At 41.4% G+C, this 15289-nt stretch overlaps 2 protein-coding genes across 2 annotated transcripts; one reads left to right on the plus strand and one right to left on the minus strand.

Annotated features, from left to right (window-relative positions):
• The first annotated feature begins 1945 nt into the window (after positions 1–1945).
• nfkbiab (nuclear factor of kappa light polypeptide gene enhancer in B-cells inhibitor, alpha b) lies at positions 1946–5669 on the plus strand. The gene is made up of 6 exons (XM_085144032.1): positions 1946–2287; positions 3861–3966; positions 4049–4259; positions 4672–4760; positions 4846–5106; positions 5200–5669. The coding sequence occupies exons 1-6, from the start codon at positions 2034–2036 to the stop codon at positions 5233–5235; spliced, it is 957 nt and encodes a 318-aa protein (XP_085000158.1). The 5' UTR covers positions 1946–2033; the 3' UTR covers positions 5236–5669.
• Positions 5670–7881: 2212 nt separating this feature from the next.
• psma6a (proteasome 20S subunit alpha 6a) lies at positions 7882–14897 on the minus strand. The gene is made up of 7 exons (XM_085144037.1): positions 14705–14897; positions 13272–13366; positions 13064–13145; positions 10165–10320; positions 9732–9910; positions 9045–9139; positions 7882–8684 (listed from the first exon to the last, which is right to left on the minus strand). The coding sequence occupies exons 1-7, from the start codon at positions 14778–14780 to the stop codon at positions 8627–8629; spliced, it is 741 nt and encodes a 246-aa protein (XP_085000163.1). The 5' UTR covers positions 14781–14897; the 3' UTR covers positions 7882–8626.
• Between the last annotated feature and the right edge of the window lie 392 nt (positions 14898–15289).

The following is a 15289-nucleotide window of genomic DNA, read 5'->3' on the forward strand; positions in this document are numbered from 1 at the left end:
GTGACAGTTTTTGCACTCAGAGCAAAGGCCACGAGGTTCCCCGTCTAACTGGTCACATAGACGGAACAATAGGAGGTAAAACAAGCCTGGAGTTTCCCCGAGGCCTCCAGAACATCACGTTCAGCTTGTCGTCTGTTTTTAAAGGGAGAGGTCGAAGCCTCGTTGAGTCTCGCGGGTTTATCCAGAACTTGGAGTCCTTCCAGTTTATCTGCAGGAGAATGGAGGGAGGGATTTCATTCTTAGTTACTGAAGGCACAGAGGCAGTCTGTGGAAGTTTGATTCGCCTTAAAATAAAAAAAACCATCTGCAGACACATTACTCAGTAGTTTAAAAATACTTAACAGGATGTTAAGTAGAGTTATTAGCACAAGCTTGTAATCTCTGACCTCGATGCTTGCAGGGAACTTGTTTGTTTTGTTCTATGTATGCGTTAAAATTAGGATTACACAACAAGTAGAAGTATCCTTAAAAAATGTCAGTGTTACTTTGGAATAAAGTATACTGTAAGAACAACACTTGATCATGTGGTCAGGATTGGAGGATGTTGGGGAAACTCCGCTAGCATGCGTGCTGGTTTGTGCTCATCAAACTATGTTACCATATGATAAATGAAGTGAAATCACAGGGCGGTCACGCTCAAAAGTTTTGAAGGAAACTCCTGTACCACCACTGTCTGCTGCAGCCCCCCTCCCTCGCTCCCTCCTTCAGGTCTGCTGCTTCTCGAGTGGTTTAGCAGAAGCATGCTAATGAAGGTGCACTTGAAGGCGTTTGCATGCGTGCATCAAGAGAAAAACACACATTAATCTGAACTCTATTATAAGCTATTAAACTTTTAAAACTGTGCTTCTAACATCTGGGACACATTCAAGATGGTGCATTAGGGGCTTTTTTAAAGAGGGAGAAAAATTCAGGATTAAAAACATAAATATATAAGAAGAACCTGGAATAAAATGATTCTCGTTACACAGTGGATTTGCAACAAAAACTGATGCACAGAAGTCAAATCTGTTGGCCCCAATCACAAACGGGCTTCTTCAAAGTCCTTGTTTCTGACTGTACGATGGTAATTCAGAGCGAAAATCACTGGCATTTCCTTATTGCTCAGTCAGACTGCAGTATAATTTGATGAGCTTACCAACTGCAGTCATAATAAGCCTGACTGGAAACTTAAGCCATGTGGATTCTTAACAAAAATATATATTCAGATCCTAACTGTGATTTATATATATATATATGTGTGTGTGTGTGGTGGTGTTGGTGGTCTCACATTTACCACTTTAAATCCCAGAAAATGTCCAGGTTTTTACTCCTAAATCAAACAGAATATTCTAATTTTTCCCCTTAAACGTGCCACTCTAAACCTAGAAAATTTGGGGTGGGGGGTTAATGCGCATTTATATTTTTCTCAGTTTACCACTTAAATCTCAGATAATACACAAGTACTTTTGCTTGAAAATTAACTGCTTTGATCTGGGAATTTCTGAGATTTTCCTCTGAATATTCTTCACCTCCCCGAGCTCCATGTTAATTTTTTTTATTATTGTCATTATTTTCATAACACCAAATGCCCAACTAAAATTTCCCTTTCTTGAAGAATTACCATATCTTGCAGGTACATCTAAAGATGTGTGGTGTTGGGCAGTTTCACTGGTGAGGTGCAAAACCTGTGATTTAATCAATTTGCATGACCAAGAAATGACTTTATGTTGCATGCATCCAAATCCAATTACTCACATGATTAATAAGTCGGAATGTGAAATGCCCTGAAGGCTGTATGATTTACGTGCACAACATGCAGTCTGCAGAAGTATTTTCGCTCTCTCTGTGACAAACTGACTAGTGTATTTTATATGTGTCTCAACAGAAATCCCCTGTTGGAGCCAGCAATCTGTGTGCTGTGTTATTCTAAGTGACAGTTTTCTGGAAATCCCCCACCTAGCTGTTAGCTCCGCCCCGCTGCAGCCACAGAGCAGAGGGCATTTACTGCAGTGCAGCGCTGTCGGAAAACACAACTGAACGCACCTCGGACTAACATGGATCTTCACAGGACCAGTATATTAAACCAAATGGATTACAGTCGGGACTCAAAAGAAGGGAAAACGGCTCAGGCCACGGAGGATCGGCTCGACAGCGGTTTGGATTCCCTGAAGGAGGAGGAGTACCAGGCTGTGGCCGCCGAGATCCGCCGGCTCCAGCTGGAATGCGAGGCGCCAGAGCACAAGCAGCTCCCCGCTGCAACCCGAGAGCTGTACGAGTGGCAGACACAGATCACAGAAGACGGAGACACGTAAGTTTGACCCGGAATAAGGTTACCGAGCTCGGATGTTTACCAGTTATTTTCGGGGGGTGCAACAGTGAGGCTAGGAGAAGGCCCAGCTCGGGTCTTGGAGGTAATTTGATGCCTTTCCTGTGGGGAATGTAGTTCTGCTCCAAGTGAGGCCCGGGCCTACCTTAACCCGAGTGGGGGATTAATTTTTAAGTAGCCAGGATTTTAGGGGTACCATACCGCGGTGTTAACAATACACCGAACGAGTGTCCGGTTTTATTAAGAACGGGTCAGCCTGTGGTCAGACACGGCGCTGCTGGACGTAAACAAAAGGCTATTATCAGGAGGGAATCTATTATGGCCGCGGGTCAGATTGGGAAAGTCCCGGGCGCGTCACCAAGGAATCCAACCGACGCGCGTTCCCGTGAAGTGAAAGAGGATGAAAAGAAAAATGTGAAAAAAGTACCTTAAATGCAGTGAGCGGACACTGGGGGCGAAACCCGATTCTCCAAGAGGCGCGTGCGGGTTATTATTGACATATAACTCAAGGGTAATAACAAAGTAGTCCCCGAAACCTAACTTTTATTTTAACAAAGTTCTTCCGCAGATGAATATAGTTCCTAGTGTTTTAAATGGGCTTACTGCTCGCGCATTAACACTGGGCCAGAGATAAGTTAAATAATCAAAGCGGTGTACCGGAAATTTATGGAAGTACTTTTATGCCAAAATTATACAGGCAAATGGAATAGGTTTGTATTTTTTAAAAAATGATGCAAGTGTAGATGCTTAACCTTTGTTTACAAGTACAACACTTGTGTTTGTTGCACAAATTCAAAGAAAAGTATAGCAGTGACACATAATATATAATAATTCAAATTAAGTTTTCTGAAAGGCAAAATACATTTTAAACGTTCTAATTATTTTCCTGCAAACATATTATTGAAAGTAAAAGCAGATACAAAAAAGCAATTGGTACCCACCAAAAATGGCATTCCACAAAAGAAAAAGAAAAAATTTGTAATAAAAGTCCACTTTTGTTTATCAGTAAACCAGAAAGATCTGGACAATGCAGACTTGTTAAAATAAGAGAGATTACATGTAAGCAAAGTCACCCTCACAAGAATCTGGAAAAACCCTGGATTACCGTTGATAAACAGTTACTATGACACCCCTATGTATGACATGTTTCTATTGGCCATTCTTGTTGAGTGAGTGCATTTTCTTTTTTGTGTAACAAATGTAACTCTCTATGCAGCACTATAGTATTTTACACCAATTCAAACAAACGCATAAAAGCCAAGTTAGAGAACAAAGGGACACTTCTGAACTGAAGCTGTTACATCAATCATTTAAGTTTTACAGTTACACAATTTTACTGTAATCACAGGAAGTTACTCTCTTTAGGTGTAAAATAAGTTTTTTTCCTTGTAAATTTATTATTACAAATATTTATGAAAATTTTTTTAGTGTTTTCTTCATAGTTAGTACTTTTTTTGTAACTGTATCTGATGTAGACGAAAAGGCACAAAGTTGTGTAAAATTTGATTTTATCTTTGGTTTGTTACTTAAATTGTTTTGTTTTATGTCTCTGCAGGCTGCTCCACTTGGCAATCATCCATGAGGCCAAAGAATTCATCAAAACCATGATCGACCAGTCTAAAAACACAGACTTCCTCAACAGACAGAATGATCTGAGACAGGTATGCACAACACAGCTCTTAACACCCCACCCCCACCTGCATCCGCCATCATGAAATTACTAAAATACCTGTCCCTCTCCAGACTCCTCTTCACCTGGCGGTAATAACAAAACAGCCGGAGGTGTGTCTCAACCTCCTGGTGTCCGGCTGTGACCCCACGCTGGTGGACAACAATGGAGACACGCCTCTCCACATTGCCTGTCGCCACGGTAACCTGCACTGCTTCAGCGTCATCACACAGAAAAGCCGACCAGAGCACCTACACACGGCGATGGCTGCCTGCAACTATAACGGTAAGTGATGTTTTCCTCGCCTGAGACACGCTAACATTTTAGTTTTTGGGTCCGCTTGCTGTTAGTTAGCCCCGAAGACTGCAGTTAAGTGACCAAGAGGAGCTTAACCCCATCTATTATGCAGTAGTTAATGTCTAAATAAAAAAGGTGGACACCTCTCTTTAAGATTTTTGTGTAAACATTTTTCCGTTAAGCACTGCCGTGCATACTCAGTATTTTTGGGGGGTTAAAAAAGGCAGTAAATCAAATCCAAAAAAAGGACATTGATATGAATGCATGTGTTTCACAACCCACACCCAGCAGTTTTTGCTAATTACTACGAATAACAAAGGAATATGGAAAGAATATTTCTGTTGCAGTCTCGTTCTGGAATCAACTTTTAATTTTTCTTTTCCTTTTCTGTGTTGTGCAGGTCAAAACTGCCTCCACCTGGCTTCAGTGCAGGGTTTCCTCTCACTGGTGGAGAGACTGGTAGATCTGGGAGCTGACATTGATGCAAAGGTAACTTACACCTCTTCTGTATGGAAAAAAATTAAAATAAATTCTTTGTTAATACTAATGCCTTTGCCTCCTTGCTGTTTTACAGGAGCAGCATAACGGTCGCAGCGCGCTCCACCTGGCTGTGGACCAGCAGAACCTCCTTTTGGTCAAACTGCTGCTGAAAAAAGGAGCGAACCCAAACCTCCTGAGCTTCGGGGGCCACAGCCCCTATCACCTCACCATTGGTTTGGATAACTGGGAAATCAACAAAGAGCTGTACTCTGTGACCCATCCTGACCTGAGAGAGCTGCCAGACAGCGAGTCAGACGACAGTGACGAAGAGGAGCACATGAGCTCTGACGATGAGGTACGTTTCAAAATTGTAGCGCCGGTCTGGCACAAATGAAGTGTGTCATTAGTTGGTGTGTGACCATTTCTATTTCCTCCCATGTGTCTGCAGGTGAATTACGATGACATCCAGTGGAATGGACATTAGCAGGAAGCGAGAGGGCGGGGGAAGTTACAGAGACCAGAGGCTGTGACGGTGAAGGATGGACGGATCGGGGGGCCGGGCACGTTCCTTACTTCTGCTATGACGTGGATAACAACGATGGGGTCGGGCAATGCAGCGAGGTGACGTGACCGCTTCCAGGCAGCTGAGCAGGAAGAATTAAACAGACTGCCGGCGAATGCATGATCGCATGTGACACATAACGACGGGATGGATCGCTTGTATTCTGTGGACGTCCATACATACGTGAAGATGTTCCTCCAGCAGCTCTGCTGTATGATAGTGTAAATGCTGTGTATACAAAGATGTATTTTTTATGGAAGCTGTGAATGTGTACAGTTGAGCAGGTTGTATATGTGAGACAGCAAATGGGTTCAGCACACTCCATTAAATTAAAACACTCATATTTAACAGTGAAAGCCTCCTGTGTGACCGTGTTATTTGTTGGGATGGGAATACTTTTACACGTGAACACGAGACATCAGAAGTAGTCGTATCCGGCGTGTAATCGTAATCGGCAGCGCCTGACGGCAATAAAAACCTGCAATTACACGGGAAATGAACGTAACCACGTGGCCTCCTGCTGCCGTCACTGAGTCTGCTCGTATAAACGCTCCCATCAAAGCATGACAGCTCAACTTCACTCCTGACCGGACACTTCTTTTTTCCCTTTCTGATTTTCATATAATACAGGAAAGCGCTGATAACTCCTTTCCACTGAATGAGGAACTGGTAGTCAATTGAGCTGCGAATTCCTCCTTTTAAGTGTGTGTGTGTTTGTAGAGATAAGAGGCTTCGGGAATTTTTCTGTGTGTGTAATGAGGTCAATTGCCCTGTCATTTAAATCAGGAAGTTTTTCTGGAGGGTGTGGCTAAGAGGGAAGGGACAGGAAATTCCCAGGAACGGAACAATTCAGCTATTGGCGACATTCCTGCTTGTCATTCACCTTCCGAAGAACAGCAACAACAGGATGCCGAAGTCAAGTGACAGAAGTTGGGAAGGAAGGGAGCTGCATGTAAAATAAATATCCACTGTCGTTAAATTACTACAGAATTGTGTTTAAACCTTACATTTTAATACTTTAGCAGGCATGAAATATTTTCCCCTCCCTTACGCAAAAGAAGTAAGGCATGAACTAAACTAAAGAAGTAATGACATGAACTAAAGTTCATGTCATGACTGTTTATAGTAAACCTTGGTCCACAAGGCAACCCAGGACTTTAATTAGCCTGCAACAAATCAGAATACTGCGTCAGAGGGCAGCCCTGCACCTTAATACACAAGCATTACATGAAGAATGATGCTGCACAAGAGTTTAATTGTTTTCTACTGAATAAGTCTTCTGCTAAGAGATATTAAAAAAAGGGTATTTAGGCTATAAGTCACATTCTTACTCAACTCTTACTCAACAGGACAAACATTTTAGCATCAAAACGACTGAATGAGCTGTTCTTAAACAGACAAAAGCCTCATTGAGCGCAGGATAAATCTGGAAACAGAAACAGGGTAGATGTGTCCAATGAATTGGACCAGTACAGTTTTAATGTACTGTACATCTACTCAACAGCAGACAACGCTTTAAAATCAATATTAAAGTGATAGGCATATTAATGAATCAATAGCTACAATCAAATGAAAAATGCATGGTGAGTATTATTACTCACCATGTACACTTCAAGTAAAAGTAGTAATGTTGATTTTATGGACTGGTATTCTGCTGGGTAGCCTCATCTGTAATCATACGGCATAAAGTATCAGCAGATTTATGTTTAAAACACTAACCACAGCTTTTAAATAATTGGCATGGAGCACAAAGTATAATATTGTGTTTCACGTTGCGTGCTACACCTTACAGATGCTTGAACGCTTCAGAAAAGTAAAGAGAAAGAAAGGTTTCAGTGTGGACGTCAAGCTTAGGCTCTGCACTTTTTAAAAGCAAGTATCCAGACCACGCAGTAACATATTAACGACTATGGATCATCTCACATGTTCTTTTGCCTGAACTTTGCTCCATTTTCAGCCTAACTAGAGTAAACGGTGCCTCAGTGCTTGTTTACTTTGTACCCACAAAAGGCTGATCACGAGACTTAACGCACAGACAGCACTGGGCATTGTAAGCGTGAGGGTACTCCGGTCTAATGGCGCTGCTGAGTGAGCACATAGGTCGCGATATGTGCAAAGCAATTGACCGCGGCAGGAGCGTTTCCAGTACTGGAAATAAACAGCAAAAGTCGGCTCAATTGGGGCAAAAATCCCAATTATCTTGTTAAACACAGAGATCGTGATTATTTAAAATAATTTCTCCCAGACGTGAGAAAATAGTGGATTCAATACATTTTCAAAGAAGATGTGTTGTTAGGCGAAACGATCAAATTAATGCTAAACAGAATGCAGCACAATAATCGTTTGCATCAGGTGCAGGTCTCACTGGGTGTAAACAAACTGTGCTATTCCTTCATGGGTACATGATACTCGCTTTGTATCAGGAAGCAGGCATAGTAAAGATTATTTACTGTGGAAGCTGACTGTTCAGACATTTGCATTCTCACTTGTACACTCTGTCGAGTAATTTCGAGAGAGCTAAGAGCCGTCAGACAGGAATGAATGTGCGCAGAGAATCAAACACCTGTGTTAAATAAAAAGTGTGTTTAATAGAAGTGTGGAAATGTACAGCAGCTGCAGCAGAAGGGCAGGTAGATCAAAACACCAGCTTTCTAGTGACCTGAGCAGATTTAAACAGGGGTGTGACAATGACCTGCTGCTGTAGGAGAATTCCCACAGCTGTTCCCTGGGTTATCATCGAGTACAGAGCATGAATTTCATCCTGAAACTGAAGACAGTGCAGAGGGGAAAGCTTAAACACTGAAGAAGAGAGACACATATGTAAGTGGTAGCCCTGAGAAAAGATGGTCAGGAAGCACTGCCGAGCACAGTGAAGCTACAGGACCACTGAGTCCACATTTAAGAGGTATTGTGCTGTAAGTTGTAGTGTTACCACACCTCCACCTTCCAATCTGCTCATGTCACACTCATTAGGTGAAGTCATTCAGGCTGAGCTGCTGCGCTGCGGCCGTCTGTCACATCAGCTGCCACGTCACACTTTATGTGTCACGTCAGGGACTGATCTGAATGTCCCGTCCACGATCTGAGACATTTAGCAGCTGGCTGCAGAAGGAAAACACAGGAGTGGGCAGGGGTTTGGGTACGCGGATAATATCATGTCCTGTTTGTGACCAGATAGCATGGAGGGGTGGGGGCGGGGTTATCTGTTACTGTTCATCTCTTTTTGAAGAAGATGATACCAGCTCCTCCTTCATCTTCCTTCCAGCTGAGACATTTTATGTGTTGATGCTTTTTACTGTTTATCCTCCGTTCTTCACTCCCGCTCAGACAAAGTCATCAGGTGAGCATCGATCTCGGCCTCTGACAGAATCCTGGAACACAAACGCACAGTTATACGGTCATACTTTTTCATTCTGCCAACACACACACACACACACACACACACATACGGATGTATCGAGAACAAGCTCCACATGTAAGCCCTTGCTTTGATCTCAACCTCTGGCTGTTTTTAGTTTTAGGGAATTTCCATTACAACACCGGCCTCTTTTTCTCAAATTATTTAGCAATAACACAACACAGCCGACACATTACCGGCGTTTTAGCGCTTTCAACTTTTTAATCAGCAACGGCCTGCTTCGTTCTTCAAAACTAATTTGATGCAGTGGCTGACTCAAGATCACGTTCTTACTCAAAGCTATCGAGAAGCTTTGTTTCAGAAAAACACTCACTTGAATTTGGGCTCTTGTGCCGTGATGACTCCGATCTCTAGCTCCGAGGGCTTGAAGTCGATGGACAGAACAGTAGACAGGCATGAGATAGCCGTCTGTTTGGAGACAAAGGGGAGAACTTCATATTTAAACATGATACAGAAAATTAAAGTAAAAGAAAAAAGTGATTATATATGCGTTCATTATACATACATACGAGGGGTGGGCAACTGAGTTCAGCTAATGGAAGACAACAGTCCCAGTTTCTCATGTACCCACCTCTGATATATATACTCTACCATATTAAAGAGGGTTTCAATAAGTCAGTATCTTTTTGATTCAGAGACCATAGGAAACCATTCAGAGACTGATTTCTAATTCCAACAGGCCTTGTTTGAAATTTTTTTCCAAAAATCAACAACCTTCCCTAACGTCAACTGGCTTGGAAAACACCAAGCAATTCACTGAAATTACCCCACATAGTCACAGCTATAAAATTGACACACATTTCCTGATACGTCAATAAAAATCACCTAACTCCCCTTACTCGGCTGTCCAGAAAGTATCCTGTAAAATCCCCAACATTCCCGAAGCTCCATAGAGTGGAAACGCCCTGCAGCGTTCATTGTTACCGGGCCGTTTTTGGACAAAATTCCAGTGCAACAGAAAAGAATATGGAATTATTTTGTGTATTCTGGTGTATTTTACCTCTATAGTCTGCTCATAAGTCCAGTCCAGCTTCTTCTTCACTTTCTTTTCCAGGAAACTAGTGGCCTCTGTCTGTTTCACTCCAGCTGCCGTGGCCTTGAAGCCGCAGTAGTAGCCGGCTGGATCGCACTTGAACAGCTGTGGGCCCAACTCCTCATCAATCCCGATCACTATCATACCTGCAGGGTGGAATGAAAACAGGAGAGCACAAAAAAGAAAAGAAAGAAGTCATATACGCTCCTTGCACACCACATTTTTAGACACGCAAAAAAAGACTAAATTTAACAACTTTCTGCATCAGATTTCAAAGATATTGTGTAAACTGAAGCTTGCAGACATTAAGAAAATGCTCTGAAAAAAGTTTCAATTTCAGTTTTAATACATGGAGTGATATCAAAATGCAAACACACACACACTAACACACATTACGTACAGCAGCCTAGCGGTCTCATCTCCGCGTTCTGGGTGTAAACCTGGGAGATGTCGGCCATGCGTTTGCACAGCATGTCCACGGGCACCTCGTAGCCGTACTTGTACATCCAGTTAGCCGCCTCGTACCGTGCGCGCTGCACCTGAGACCTGCCGTCAGCTGGACAGAAGGAAGGGAAAGAAAATCATGTCACACAAAAGAGCACAAGACGACCACAGAGCAGCTCACATCACTTTAAACTGCCATTTAAAACATTTGCTCTCTCACTAATGGGACACGGGCTCATTTTAATAAATGAATTACTTTGAAGTAATACAGCCCTCGGGTCAGGCATTTCCCTGCAGGAGATCCGACTATGTTCATTTGTGTTTCACTTCTGTTTAGTTGTGTAATATAAACATTTTTAGTTACAGCTCATGTGGTCTCCCTCTGTAAAAATTGAGGGCTCATCCAGGATCAGTCTGGTCAGATGAAGCTGGAGGCCAGAATTATTTAAGTGCTTCGACTTTTTAAAAAATTAACAGCTGGTATGATATGGTAAGTTGGTCTCATTAGAAGTGGTAGCAGGCTCTTAGAGGTAGCTTTCTGCCAACCTTTTTAAGAGCTAGGTGTCTTAACAGGAAGCTTAGTTTAATTGTATATATCAGCATTGTTTTTCCAATACTAGGGTTTGTTGTGGAACATAAGATGAGTCCGATGAGACATTGCTTACTAGGAATAGTTATTGTAGCTTTAATTTGTAAGTGGAAACAGGCAAGACTATAAGCTCAGGATCACTCCTTATACCTAAGGAGGGAGTACTGCATGGTGGGGACTTTCTGGACCTTCTTGATTAAGAGTTTTCTACCACTTCTGTTTAAGGTTACAGGTTAGTTATTTTGTTGAATCAACACAGAGCTACGCCATAGTGGGCACTTAAACTTGTGTGTTTGAGCATATTCCTGGCTGAGTGCTTACATGGACTGCTAGAGCTTTGAAAAAGAGAAAATGCCATGTCTACACTGCTATTATTGCATTACAGTTAATAATATTATAGCCAGAGACGTCAACCCTCCTCCTGAATGTCAGCAACACAAAAGAGATGTGGGTTGACTTAACATCATTAACATCATGTGGACAGCTACAGGTACTTTGGTGTAAACTTGAGTGACAGACTGTACTGGAGGACCAACAGTGATGCTGTGTACAAGAAGGGGATGAGCAGATTCTACTTTCTGAGGAAGCTCAGATCGTTTAGTGTGCGGCAAGAGGTTGGCTATCTACCAGTCTTTGGAGTTACATGGATAAGGTTAGCTGATAGTTCTAATTTGCCCCTAGATTTGAATGTGAGTGTGAATGGTTGTCACTCAGTGTGAGCTTTGTAACAGACTGGCGCCCTGACCAGGATGTACTTCTCGCTAGGATAGGCTCCAGGCCCTCTCTGTGAATTGGATAAGTGGAAGAAGATGGATGGATAACTGTTGTATATAAAATGTTGTGCTACCTAACATAATAATGCCTTCATTATGGGCTTGCATACTTCTAACCATGCTGTTTTTATTACACTATTTGAATTTCTGTTCTTGTGGGATCAATAAAGTATCTTTAATTTGTCTAATTTTCTGTGTTTACACAACACGTTTACTACCAAGCAGATCGATCACAGTATTGTTGATTGTTTTTCTGGGTTGGTACACATCCAGCTGTGCCACTGCCGATTCATGATTAGATGAAATCAACTTTTATGCAGGCAGAGACTGACATTAACTTGTTGTCTTAATATGTTGCTCTTAAAGGTTTCATCGGCCCCGAGACTGGGAATCTCCAGGATGTGCTGGAGCAGGAGAAGAAGCAGTACAACCTTTGTGGTTTAGTTTTAATTGCATATATCAGCAGTTTTTCAAGTACAAGCATCTGCTGTGGAACATAAGTCAGATGAGACACTGCTTACCAGGAATAATCAGTTTCATTATTTTTTCCATTCATTTGTACTTTAGTGTGTGATTTCATCATGCGACTTTTACCCACTGTTATGTTATTATTCTATTAGTGTTCAGTCCTTACGAGCTTGTGTGCAGTTTCATCTTAAAATTTTTTTTAATATAAACCATAAACCTGCCACAGATTATTGATGAATATACGTGTGTGTGGCTAAATCTGCTACTTTAATGACAAACCTGAGTTTTCGTATTAAACACTGCCGCTTCTTATATAAAACCCACAAACAGAAACAGATGTAAGCTTCACATGACCCTCATCTCTTTACTCACATACAGCGCTGTTTGTCTTGTCTTTTTCCTGTACTTAAATCTGCTCTTCTTTGTTCTACAACCTTTATTGTCGACTGAAAAAACTATTTTTTTTATACACTCTGTCTCAAATTTCAAGCAAGTGTTTATGTGCAGTTTCTGGAAATGTCTTGGTGCTCTTCTGCAAGCTTAGCCGCAGGCCACTGAAAAAGCTTGCATTATTTGAAGTTTCATTTGTAACTCAGTAACTCTGAACAGTCTGCAGGAAAGAAGAGGATAACTAAAATGTACAGCTGCAACATCACGAGGAAAGTATATTGCAACTTCAGTTACACTATATTGCCAAGACTAGGTCCTGAGAGCGATTCATTCTTTCACAAATGTTTGCAGAAGCAGTCTGCATGTCTAGATTTTTTACACCTGTGGTCATAGATGTGATTGGAACACCTGGATTCCTTGATTTCAAATGGGTGAATGAATACTTTTGGCAATATAGAGTATGTCTGTTACCTTAACTCCAAATCACAACTCTGCTAATACACTGGAGGCTGCATCAGGGCCAGATCAGCCCATTTTCTTATTATTTTATACAAAAACAACAAAGAAGACTGGAGAAAAAAAGCTTAACATTGTCCCCCATAATAAGAGTAGATAATAAGCTTCCTGTGGCTTACCAGTCATGCCGGTCATAACACATCCTATGTTCTCTGTGATTTTGAACAGGTGGGTGACTGTCGCAGCGTCCAGGAGCTTGTCCTGAGGAAGACACAAAGAAAGGCGCCCCTAACAGATGAACTCGCCACACGGGCCACCATCGATACACCAATCAAAATGTCGTTTTAGGAATTGGATCACACGAATGTGAAAGAAACGCAAACTCACAGGAACTTTCTTCTGCGTGACGACTACAGCACAGTCCTTCCCTCTGACGGCCACAGAGGTCAGTCCGCCCTGGTTTATCGCTTTAAAGGCATACTCTGAAGAGTGAAGAGAGGCAGGTAAAATGAAATGTACACAAACTTCATGACTGAACATTTTAAAAAAGTAATAAACTAGCTACTTGTTCTTCTTATCAGTAAATTGATGATGATTGTTAATGACCTGTAAATTTCACTTCCTGGTGTCACAAATACATCACTCTTTGAGGTGCTGATAAAGAAAGGCACCTTTTACTTATTTTCTTTTTCATTTTGCTTCTTCTCTTTCTTCAGTGCTAACACATCGCTGTCAGATTCTTTTGACAAAATATTTCCATATCTTCATGATTGAACTGAAAGCAATTATAACTCGAATAGAATATGAGGAAACTATTTGTTATATGCTATTCAGTTCTTTACATTTGCTTACAGAGTTTCCTTGTTTCACTTAGCCTTTAAATAGATACACAAATTAAAGCATTATAATTTATTAGAGTAATTATGATTTTGTGTTTTTCTTTCTATTCATTTGAAATTTTGTTTTCAAGTTCTTTTAGTTCAGTTTCCAAACTACAGTTATTTGTTGAATTTTTTGTTATCTGGCTGTGATGTATAATTTGGAGACGTGGCACTGAAAAATGGGCCAATCTGGAGGTGGCAGAGCTGGAGATGCTCATATTTTCATCCCAGAAGATTAAAAATGAGTACATCAGAGGGACAGCTCAGACTGTGGTTTAGCGACAAAGTTAGAGAGACAATGCTAAGATGGTTTGGACATGTACAGAGGCGAGATAGTGGATACATTGGACAAAGGATGCTGAAGATGGAGCTAGCAGGCAGGAGGAAAAGAGGAAGACCTCAGAGAGGATTCATGGATGCAGTGACAGAAGACATGCAGAGATCTGGTGTGACAGAGTAGGATGCTAGCGACAGGGTGAGATGTGGATCTGCAAAAGAACAAAAAATGACTAATGCACATTAATGCATGCTGCATTTTAGACTCCCCTGCTTTAAGAAGTTTAGAGATGCTGTTAGAATAAAAACAATACTCAATTAAAAACAAGCGCATGCGTGGTCCTGCCGGCCGTATGGACCTTAAGCTAGAACTAACGTTTAATTTAGTCTCCTTTATACATTATTAGCTAGCTTTTACTAGTCTATAATTGCAGCTACCTGAAATGTTTTGCTTTAATGATATGACTCATTAATTGCTCCGTTAAGTCGGATTAACTGCCTCAATACATTTAATTAATTTTCATAATAGCTATTTTCTTGCCACACTGCCCTGTGGTGACATATTTAATCAGCCTTGAGATTTGTGAATAGCTGCTGTTAGCCTGCTAGCAGGCAGTGATGACAGAGCAGGTTAAGGTTCTGTTCGGTTCTCTTATTACTGACCGACTTGGTAGAGCCTTCCCTCCGGGGAGAAGATGGTGATGTGCCGGTCAAACCCCGCACTCGACCCCCGGGACATGACGGCAGGAAATAAATGAGGTAAAGTGGTCTAGACCGAATCTGAAACTAAACTGAGTTAAAAACAGAAGCAAAACATGGCACGATTCTGCACCGGAAGCAGACGAGAGCTTTCATATCCGGGTCAACTGTCTGTAGTTTTTGTATTTTTATTTGTAACGAGAAGTAGTTCAATCAGGTGGTGTATTCGTAAGTATACAATATCAAAACTTTACTCAATATCACAAACTAATATTATTTTAATGTCTTTTACTATCTCGGAGCAATAAGACTATATTTCTTGACAATTACAGAATATGACGTTTGTGCAATTTTCTTTTTGGAGTAAAGACAAAACCTAAAAGTTCTTTCCTAAAAGGCCTTTTCACCGGCTACAGATGAAGATTTAACCAATCCTTATCTGTTAGTGTTAGATTTGCTTTCTTTTCCCGTTTGACCTTTAAGAAGGAATGTTTCCTGAGAGATTGTGTATATGAATAGATTCTGGAAAATTCAAGTTATATTCAAACT

Source organism: Neolamprologus multifasciatus, chromosome 19, assembly GCF_963576455.1.
Source record: "Neolamprologus multifasciatus chromosome 19, fNeoMul1.2, whole genome shotgun sequence".
Taxonomy (NCBI): domain Eukaryota; kingdom Metazoa; phylum Chordata; class Actinopteri; order Cichliformes; family Cichlidae; genus Neolamprologus; species Neolamprologus multifasciatus.

Bases quoted from the DNA above. Each gene is read 5' to 3' on its own strand.
- nfkbiab (XM_085144032.1), top strand. From the start codon at position 2,034: ATGGATCTTCACAGGACCAGTATATTAAACCAAATGGATTACAGTCGG. The intron at 2,288-3,860 runs GTAAGTTTGACC...ATGTCTCTGCAG, and splicing joins ATCACAGAAGACGGAGACAC to GCTGCTCCACTTGGCAATCA. The intron at 4,761-4,845 runs GTAACTTACACC...GCTGTTTTACAG, and splicing joins GAGCTGACATTGATGCAAAG to GAGCAGCATAACGGTCGCAG.
- psma6a (XM_085144037.1), bottom strand. From the start codon at position 14,780: ATGTCCCGGGGGTCGAGTGCGGGGTTTGACCGGCACATCACCATCTTC. The intron at 10,321-13,063 runs GTAAGCCACAGG...CCTTCTGTCCAG, and splicing joins TGTTATGACCGGCATGACTG to CTGACGGCAGGTCTCAGGTG. The intron at 8,685-9,044 runs GTGAGTGTTTTT...TTTGTGTTCCAG, and splicing joins GCACAAGAGCCCAAATTCAA to GATTCTGTCAGAGGCCGAGA.